Source organism: Ranitomeya imitator, chromosome 1 (genome assembly GCF_032444005.1).
Source record: "Ranitomeya imitator isolate aRanImi1 chromosome 1, aRanImi1.pri, whole genome shotgun sequence".
NCBI classification, from domain to species: Eukaryota; Metazoa; Chordata; class Amphibia; order Anura; family Dendrobatidae; genus Ranitomeya; species Ranitomeya imitator.
In genome coordinates, this window is record NC_091282.1 from 549,308,311 (window position 1) to 549,318,606 (window position 10,296).

Genomic DNA, 10,296 nt, shown 5'->3' on the forward strand with positions numbered 1-10,296 from the left:
CGCTCTACATGGGAGCCCGAGTGCAGCGGTAACTGGAGGGGCGCTCTACATGGGAGCCCGAGTGCAGCGGTAACTGGAGGGGCGCTCTACATGGGAGCCCGAGTGCAGCGGTAACTGGAGGGGCGCTCTACATGGGAGCCCCAGTGCAGCGGTAACTGGAGGGGCGCTCTACATGGGAGCCCGAGTGCAGGGGCGGTCTACATAGGAGCCCGAGTGCAGCGGTAACTGGAGGGGCGCTCTACATGGGAGCCCGAGTGCAGCGGTAACTGGAGGGGCGCTCTACATGGGAGCCCGAGTGCAGCGGTAACTGGAGGGGCGCTCTACATGGGAGCCCGAGTGCAGCGGTAACTGGAGGGGCGCTCTACATGGGAGCCCGAGTGCAGCGGTAACTGGAGGGGCGCTCTACATGGGAGCCCGAGTGCAGCGGTAACTGGAGGGGCGCTCTACATGGGAGCCCGAGTGCAGCGGTAACTGGAGGGGCGCTCTACATGGGAGCCCGAGTGCAGCGGTAACTGGAGGGGCGCTCTACATGGGAGCCCGAGTGCAGCGGTAACTGGAGGGGCGCTCTACATGGGAGCCCGAGTGCAGCGGTAACTGGAGGGGCGCTCTACATGGGAGCCCGAGTGCAGCGGTAACTGGAGGGGCGCTCTACATGGGAGCCCGAGTGCAGCGGTAACTGGAGGGGCGCTCTACATGGGAGCCCGAGTGCAGCGGTAACTGGAGGGGCGCTCTACATGGGAGCCCGAGTGCAGCGGTAACTGGAGGGACGCTCTACATGGGAGCCCGAGTGCAGCGGTAACTGGAGGGGCGCTCTACATGGGAGCCCGAGTGCAGCGGTAACTGGAGGGGCGCTCTACATAGGAGCCTGAGTGCAGCGGTAACTGGAGGGGCGCTCTACATAGGAGCCTGAGTGCAGCGGTAACTGGAGGGGCGCTCTACATGGGAGCCTAAATGCAACGGTAATTGAAAGGGGCGCTCTACATAGGAGCCTGAGTGCAGCGGTAACTGGAGGGGCGCTCTACATGGGAGCCCGAGTGCAGCGGTAACTGGAGGGGCGCTCTACATGGGAGCCCGAGTGCAGGGGCGGTCTACATAGGAGCCCGAGTGCAGCGGTAACTGGAGAGGCGCTCTACATGGGAGCCCGAGTGCAGCGGTAACTGGAGGGGCGCTCTACATGGGAGCCCGAGTGCAGAGGTAACTGGAGGGGCGCTCTACATGGGAGCCCGAGTGCAGCGGTAACTGGAGGGGCGCTCTACATGGGAGCCCGAGTGCAGCGGTAACTGGAGGGGCGCTCTACATGGGAGCCCGAGTGCAGCGGTAACTGGAGGGGCGCTCTACATGGGAGCCCGAGTGCAGCGGTAACTGGAGGGGCGCTCTACATGGGAGCCCGAGTGCAGCGGTAACTGGAGGGGCGCTCTACATGGGAGCCCGAGTGCAGCGGTAACTGGAGGGACGCTCTACATGGGAGCCCGAGTGCAGCGGTAACTGGAGGGGCGCTCTACATGGGAGCCCGAGTGCAGCGGTAACTGGAGGGGCGCTCTACATAGGAGCCTGAGTGCAGCGGTAACTGGAGGGGCGCTCTACATAGGAGCCTGAGTGCAGCGGTAACTGGAGGGGCGCTCTACATGGGAGCCTAAATGCAACGGTAATTGAAAGGGGCGCTCTACATAGGAGCCTGAGTGCAGCGGTAACTGGAGGGGCGCTCTACATGGGAGCCTGAGTGCAGCGGTAACTGGAGGGGCGCTCTACATGGGAGCCCGAGTGCAGCGGTAACTGGAGGGGCGCTCTACATGGGAGCCCGAGTGCAGGGGCGGTCTACATAGGAGCCCGAGTGCAGCGGTAACTGGAGGGGCGCTCTACATGGGAGCCCGAGTGCAGCGGTAACTGGAGGGGCGCTCTACATGGGAGCCCGAGTGCAGAGGTAACTGGAGGGGCGCTCTACATGGGAGCCCGAGTGCAGCGGTAACTGGAGGGACGCTCTACATGGGAGCCCGAGTGCAGCGGTAACTGGAGGGGCGCTCTACATGGGAGCCCGAGTGCAGCGGTAACTGGAGGGGCGCTCTACATAGGAGCCTGAGTGCAGCGGTAACTGGAGGGGCGCTCTACATAGGAGCCTGAGTGCAGCGGTAACTGGAGGGGCGCTCTACATGGGAGCCTAAATGCAACGGTAATTGAAAGGGGCGCTCTACATAGGAGCCTGAGTGCAGCGGTAACTGGAGGGGCGCTCTACATGGGAGCCCGAGTGCAGCGGTAACTGGAGGGGCGCTCTACATGGGAGCCCGAGTGCAGGGGCGGTCTACATAGGAGCCCGAGTGCAGCGGTAACTGGAGAGGCGCTCTACATGGGAGCCCGAGTGCAGCGGTAACTGGAGGGGCGCTCTACATGGGAGCCCGAGTGCAGAGGTAACTGGAGGGGCGCTCTACATGGGAGCCCGAGTGCAGCGGTAACTGGAGGGGCGCTCTACATGGGAGCCCGAGTGCAGCGGTAACTGGAGGGGCGCTCTACATGGGAGCCCGAGTGCAGCGGTAACTGGAGGGGCGCTCTACATGGGAGCCCGAGTGCAGCGGTAACTGGAGGGGCGCTCTACATGGGAGCCCGAGTGCAGCGGTAACTGGAGGGGCGCTCTACATGGGAGCCCGAGTGCAGCGGTAACTGGAGGGGCGCTCTACATGGGAGCCCGAGTGCAGCGGTAACTGAAGGGGCGCTCTACATGGGAGCCCGAGTGCAGGGGCGGTCTACATAGGAGCCCGAGTGCAGCGGTAACTGGAGGGGCGCTCTACATGGGAGCCCGAGTGCAGCGGTAACTGGAGGGGCGCTCTACATGGGAGCCCGAGTGCAGAGGTAACTGGAGGGGCGCTCTACATGGGAGCCCGAGTGCAGCGGTAACTGGAGGGGCGCTCTACATGGGAGCCCGAGTGCAGCGGTAACTGGAGGGGCGCTCTACATGGGAGCCCGAGTGCAGCGGTAACTGGAGGGGCGCTCTACATGGGAGCCCGAGTGCAGCGGTAACTGGAGGGGCGCTCTACATGGGAGCCCGAGTGCAGCGGTAACTGGAGGGGCGCTCTACATGGGAGCCCGAGTGCAGCGGTAACTGGAGGGGCGCTCTACATGGGAGCCCGAGTGCAGCGGTAACTGGAGGGGCGCTCTACATGGGAGCCCGAGTGCAGCGGTAACTGGAGGGGCGCTCTACATGGGAGCCCGAGTGCAGCGGTAACTGGAGGGGCGCTCTACATGGGAGCCCGAGTGCAGCGGTAACTGGAGGGGCGCTCTACATGGGAGCCCGAGTGCAGCGGTAACTGGAGGGGCGCTCTACATAGGAGCCTGAGTGCAGCGGTAACTGGAGGGGCGCTCTACATAGGAGCCTGAGTGCAGCGGTAACTGGAGGGGCGCTCTACATGGGAGCCTGAATGCAACGGTAATTGAAAGGGGCGCTCTACATAGGAGCCTGAGTGCAGCGGTAACTGGAGGGGCGCTCTACATGGGAGCCCGAGTGCAGCGGTAACTGGAGGGGCGCTCTACATGGGAGCCCGAGTGCAGCGGTAACTGGAGGGGCGCTCTACATGGGAGCCCGAGTGCAGCGGTAACTGGAGGGGCGCTCTACATGGGAGCCCGAGTGCAGGGGCGGTCTACATAGGAGCCCGAGTGCAGCGGTAACTGGAGGGGCGCTCTACATGGGAGCCCGAGTGCAGCGGTAACTGGAGGGGCGCTCTACATGGGAGCCCGAGTGCAGAGGTAACTGGAGGGGCGCTCTACATGGGAGCCCGAGTGCAGCGGTAACTGGAGGGGCGCTCTACATAGGAGCCCGAGTGCAGCGGTAACTGGAGGGGCGCTCTACATGGGAGCCCGAGTGCAGCGGTAACTGGAGGGGCGCTCTACATGGGAGCCCGAGTGCAGCGGTAACTGGAGGGGCGCTCTACATGGGAGCCCGAGTGCAGCGGTAACTGGAGGGGCGCTCTACATGGGAGCCCGAGTGCAGCGGTAACTGGAGGGGCGCTCTACATGGGAGCCCGAGTGCAGCGGTAACTGGAGGGGCGCTCTACATGGGAGCCCGAGTGCAGCGGTAACTGGAGGGGCGCTCTACATGGGAGCCCGAGTGCAGCGGTAACTGGAGGGGCGCTCTACATAGGAGCCTGAGTGCAGCGGTAACTGGAGGGGCGCTCTACATAGGAGCCTGAGTGCAGCGGTAACTGGAGGGGCGCTCTACATGGGAGCCTGAATGCAACGGTAATTGAAAGGGGCGCTCTACATAGGAGCCTGAGTGCAGCGGTAACTGGAGGGGCGCTCTACATGGGAGCCTGAGTGCAGCGGTAACTGGAGGGGCGCTCTACATGGGAGCCCGAGTGCAGCGGTAACTGGAGGGGCGCTCTACATGGGAGCCCGAGTGCAGCGGTAACTGGAGGGGCGCTCTACATGGGAGCCCGAGTGCAGGGGCGGTCTACATAGGAGCCCGAGTGCAGCGGTAACTGGAGGGGCGCTCTACATGGGAGCCCGAGTGCAGCGGTAACTGGAGGGGCGCTCTACATGGGAGCCCGAGTGCAGAGGTAACTGGAGGGGCGCTCTACATGGGAGCCCGAGTGCAGCGGTAACTGGAGGGGCGCTCTACATGGGAGCCCGAGTGCAGCGGTAACTGGAGGGGCGCTCTACATGGGAGCCCGAGTGCAGCGGTAACTGGAGGGGCGCTCTACATGGGAGCCCGAGTGCAGCGGTAACTGCAGGGGCGCTCTACATGGGAGCCCGAGTGCAGCGGTAACTGCAGGGGCGCTCTACATGGGAGCCCGAGTGCAGCGGTAACTGAAGGGGCGCTCTACATGGGAGCCCGAGTGCAGCGGTAACTGGAGGGGCGCTCTACATAGGAGCCTGAGTGCAGCGGTAACTGGAGGGGCGCTCTACATAGGAGCTGAGTGCAGCGGTAACTGGAGGGGCGCTCTACATGGGAGCCTGAATGCAACGGTAATTGAAAGGGGCGCTCTACATAGGAGCCTGAGTGCAGCGGTAACTGGAGGGGCGCTCTACATGGGAGCCTGAATGCAACGGTAACTGGAGGGGCGCTCTACATGGGAGCCTGAGTGCAGCGGTAACTGGAGGGGCGCTCTACATGGGAGCCTGAGTGCAGCGGTAACTGGAGGGGCGCTCTACATAGGAGCCTGAGTGCAGCGGTAACTGGAGGGGCGCTCTACATAGGAGCCTGAGTGCAGCGGTAACTGGAGGGGCGCTCTACATGGGAGCCTGAGTGCAGCGGTAACTGGAGGGGCGCTCTACATGGGAGCCTGAATGCAACGGTAATTGAAAGGGGCGCTCTACAGCAGTAAGAATGTCGCTGCTTTAATTGCGTCTCTATGGGAGTCTGAGCACAACTGTAATCGTTCCATAAAGTCCCCCAGTTACAGGAACACTTGGACCCTGCAGAACCACCCCACATTATTACAGGACTCCCCTAATTACAGCGGGACTATGGAGTCTTATAGAGCAGTAACACTATGGAGTCCTATGTGTGCTTCCTGTGATGGCTGGGAGTGACATATTATTCATCAGCAGATACTCTCCATAGAGGAAGCATTTAGATGGCCGCGCACCAGCATGGCAGCATAACCCGGCTCTCTATCCCCAGACACCCACCGCTGAAACCACGACGGGGAAGGTTCCTCTTATAATCCACCGGACCGTAACCCCCGGGAGGAGGCATGTCCTGCTTCACCTTGGACGCCGCCATCTTCCCTAGCAGCGGACCGGAGTCTGGGCAGTGGGCACTGGAAGTGGAAACCTTACGCTGACGATGACGCAAACAAGGATAGAGCGTCCGTACGTATCCGCCATCTTTTGTGTGGCACTGTGCAAAGCGACGCATCCAAGAAACAAACGTGTGTTCCACATGTGACCACCAGAGGGAAGCAGTTTATTCAACTCGTGCACTCAGAAAGGTGACATAGACGTGGACTGAGGGATACAGAGAAGGTGAAGAAATGGGAGCAGTAGCAGCAGCCATAGTGAAAGCAGATGATAGACAGTGTGAGCGACTCTGGTGTGGTGCTGGAATACAGGGAGCATCAGTGCTAAGCAAAGCCACAGCGTCATCTAGTGGCCTAAAAGTAAAATGGCCTTTACTTATAATAATTTTATTTCTATAGCGCCAACATATTCCGCAGCACTTTACATTTTAGATTTTGGGGCAGATTTATAAAGACTGGTTTTCGTTGTCCATAACAACCAATCCCAACACAGCTTTCATTGTGTACTGTGCTCCTGGAAAATATAAGCTGTGCAGTGATTGGTTGCTATGGACAACGAAAACCATACTTTATAAATCTGCCCCAATAGCCATGTCAGGTTTTAGGTCTTGGCCGGGTAAGTGTATGTACACACGTCACCTTCCCCAGACGGGCGCGCCTGATGAGTTTTTCCAAGGGGAAGAAGTTTCAGGATTTCAGAAGATCTATTTTTTAACGTTTCCTGATTGCTTTTTCACCACATTTTTGACAGCGCAGTTTTTTAAGATTTTTTTTGTATCTTTTTCTTTACTGGTGTTTTTTTCTGTTTTTACTCCATCACACAAAGAAAACAGGAAACCCTCAAGATGTCTAGGTGTCTTCCGCGCCTTCCTGCTGACCTGCATTGTAAAGTATAGAGTCTTCGGTGCGGTAAAAATCAGCTAACTTCCTTGAACTGGTTGGCTTCTTTGGTTATAAGACGTTCAAAAGCCTGAACACATGGACGAGTGTTCCTTCCATTGAACATATTCATGTCTTTCTGTAACGGGCTTCGTTAGGTGACGCTACGGACCCCCTGAGGCGGTCGCCAGACTTCATACAGGCGGATCACAATCACCTCATGTTCCGTATTGTACATTTTTTCCTAGCAGCATTAGACCAATGTTTGCATTCACCAAGTACAAGAAGAGAGCACGGCACTCATCGTCCCGCAATGTCCTTTTATTTTGGATACATGTAAAACAGAGGCAGGGAGGCTTTCAAGTGGAAACCGTGTAAGCAGGTTGCGCGATGCAGTGACGGACGGGAGGCAGAGCAAGGGTTAACAGGTCTATTTACAGGGGATTACTCCACGCAGGGAGATAGAGGGTTAAACAAGGATAACAAGGGTACAATGAACATAGGAGAGTCCAAGAATAAGAATGACGGCTCAGGTAACAACAGTTCCTGTGACGAAGTTGTCAGAAGCTCCACAGACTATAACTTCTACTGAGGACTCAATGGCGCCAACAATGGCTGGCGCGGTATCTTTACTAGTGGAGTTCAGCAAACAGCAATACCTCGTATTTTGGTGACAGTAGTCGGTCTCTGGTACCTTTCACTGCCCCTAGTCCATATACTGTAGTGGCTACTTTACGGTGAGGGCCACAGTCCTGTACGAGCCCAGCGTGGCTCTGCTAGCATACGCTGGCGAAGTCAGGTCACAAGTCTCTGGGCCGACATTCTCTACTACGGTCGGGATGTAAGTAACGGTCACGCTCCGAGTCTCCTTCAGGTGGCACACGCACAGTACTCATGATCCTAAAGCGTCTGGCAACTGGCTTTACAACGGTCACCGGGCACACACTGCCCGTCTCTCTCTCTGTTCCCCGCTGTTGAGGGGAGGCGGTAGCGGTCACTGGTCTGTGTGGCTCTGATGCTCCTCGGACAGAGCACACCTCTCTCTGGCTACTGCAGCACCCGGCTTGGCTCTGCTCTGCGGGCACGGCTCTGTTCCTTCCATACAGCCTGTTGCCACGCCAATACTCTCTGATGAGGGAAGCAGAGCACGCCACTCACCGTTCTGCACGCTGCACCCTAAGCTGCACTCCTCATTGCTCTGAGCCGGCGCCTGACTGACTTGCTTCGCGCGCTTTTTCTTTTTACGTCTCCGTCGCTGCATGCCCTTTACTGGCTCCGCCCACCCTCCTGCGTTCAAGGGTTGGTCTGGCTCCCTCAGCCTTCCCCCAAGCAACCAGGGAAGGTCCGGCTCTCTTAAGCCTTCCCCCGGAAACAGAGGATGCAGCCCCTTCAGTTCCAGACCCGAACACAGGTACCTTCTGCCTCGTCGACCCCCTTACAACCGCACCAGACAACGGCCGTTTCACGCTCAAGTTGTGCTTCTACGGGTCCCATAGAAGCGCAAGTTGAGCGCGCAACGGCCGTCGTCCGGTGCGGTTTCCACTTGAAAGCCTCCCTGCCTCTGTGTTACATGTATCCAAAATAAAAGGACATTCTTTGTGGAACGGTGAGCGCCATGCACTCTTCTTGTACATGGTGAATTTGGACACATGCTTGATTTTCTGCTGATTGGCACTGTGTCCCCGGAGTTTTAGGTTATGTGCACACTTTGCGGATTTGCGTGCGGATTTTGAAAAATCCGCAGGTAAAATGCCTTGCGGATTTACAGGGGTTTTCATGCTTTTTTCGTACGGATTTCACCTGCGTTTTACCACCTGCGGATTCCTATTGAGGAGAAGGTGTAAAACGCTGCGGAATCCGCACAAAGAATTGACATGCTGTGGAAAATAAACCGCAGCATTTCCGCACTGTATTTTCCACACCATGGGCACTGCGAATTTGGTTTTCCATAGGTTTACATGGTACTGTAAACCTGATGGAAAACTGCTGCAAATCCACAGCGGCCAATCCACTGCAGATCCACAGGCAAATCCGCAACGTGTGCACATAGCCTTAACAAGGCCTCATGTCCTCGAAGTTGCATAGTGGTGCTGTTTATCTTTCTTTTTCTGCATGCATGAGACCAATGTTTCAGTTTGGGAGGTGTGGACCCCATCTTTTTACCTACAGTACTGCATATCCCATGGTCTGTACCCTCTTTTTCACTTGGCCCAGCACTCATCCTCACATCAAAGGGGCTCACAGCCTGATGACTTTTTCACATGTCCATGTTTATCCCCTTCCTGACATTTGAATTATATATACGTCATGGAAGGGAAGGACTTCCTGACCAATGACTTTAGGCATGTCATGTGTATTCATGCGATCACATTGACTAAACTCATGGTGACCGCATGAAGGTGCCTGCTGTTTCTGACAGCAGACCACTGGGACTCATGGGGGGGGGGGGGTGTCCCCCTCCCAACTACAATTGCTGTGATTAGTTGTTCCATTCTGGACATCCAATCACAGCGATTACAGTGTTTCAGGCAATGAAATTGTCTGAAACACTGATGTCCAGCCTATGATCGTTGCTGTAATAGCACCGATCATAGGCTGGAGCCTAGCAGGGCCAGCTGTGATTGGTGCAATTAGACGATGACGTTGATTGCACCAATCAGACTGCACAGAGTATATATGACCTCAGTATGACCACCCTACACTTCCTCACTCTACCTTCATACGTGTGCAGTGTGGTCATACTGTCGCTCTGTATGACCACACTGCACAGCTGCTGCTGTTGAAGAAAGAAGACATTCCTGATTGTTCCCTCATCTTTCCTAATCCTCCTCTCCCCTTTTCCCCCCTCCACCTCTCTCTAACCCACTCCACACCCACCCCGTTCTGCCGTTGAGCGCTGATCTGTACTTGATCGCTCTATTTTTGGCAATTTTTTGTTTGTGCGTAGTGATGAGCGAGTATTCTCGTTGCTCGGGTTTGCCCGAGCACACTCAGGTGGTCTCCGAGTATTTGTGAGTGCTCGGAGATTTAGTTTTCGTCGCCGCAGCTACATGATTTGCGGCTACTAGTCAGCTTGATTACATATGGGGATTCCCCAGCAACCAGGCAACCCCCACATATACTCAGGCTGGCTAGTAGCCGTAAATCATACAGCTGCGTCAACAAAAACTAAATCCCCGAGCAGTCACAAATACTCAGAGACCACCGGAGCGTGATCGGGAAAATCCAAGCAGCGAGTATACTCGCTCATCACTATTTGTGCATTCTGCAGCAGACTAGCGCTGATCAGTGATGCAAATCACTGATCCCCTTCCATGTTTACTGTTTTCCAGAACTTTTTTCGTTCCTGAGCTCTGATCAGTGACACAAATCATTGACTAGCATCTTGTGCTCACTATTGGACTTTTTTTTTTCTAACTCTCTATGCACCACCTCAGAGCATGCATCTTACAGCTGCTGAGCAGCTGATTTGACACACATCACCAATTGGCACCCGTGCTCACTTTTGGCCCAGACATCTGTAAATGTACGAACGTACGTACACACACACACACAATATTGCAGCCCCCCCACACACACACAGTAAAATGCAGTCCCCCACACACACACAGTATAATACAGGCCCCACACGCACACACAGTATAATACAACCCCCCCTCACACACACAGTGTAATGCAGCCCCCACCACAC

At 56.7% G+C, this 10,296-nt stretch overlaps 1 protein-coding gene across 1 annotated transcript in view; it reads right to left on the minus strand.

Annotated features, from left to right (window-relative positions):
- The window catches only part of NDUFA13 (NADH:ubiquinone oxidoreductase subunit A13), a 57,697-nt gene extending 51,877 nt beyond the window's left edge, over positions 1-5,820 (minus strand). Inside the window, exon 1 of the mRNA XM_069767692.1 lies at positions 5,617-5,820. Coding sequence (XP_069623793.1) covers positions 5,617-5,710 — 94 coding nt within the window. The 5' untranslated portion in view covers positions 5,711-5,820. The remainder of the gene's footprint in view (positions 1-5,616) is intronic.
- Between the last annotated feature and the right edge of the window lie 4,476 nt (positions 5,821-10,296).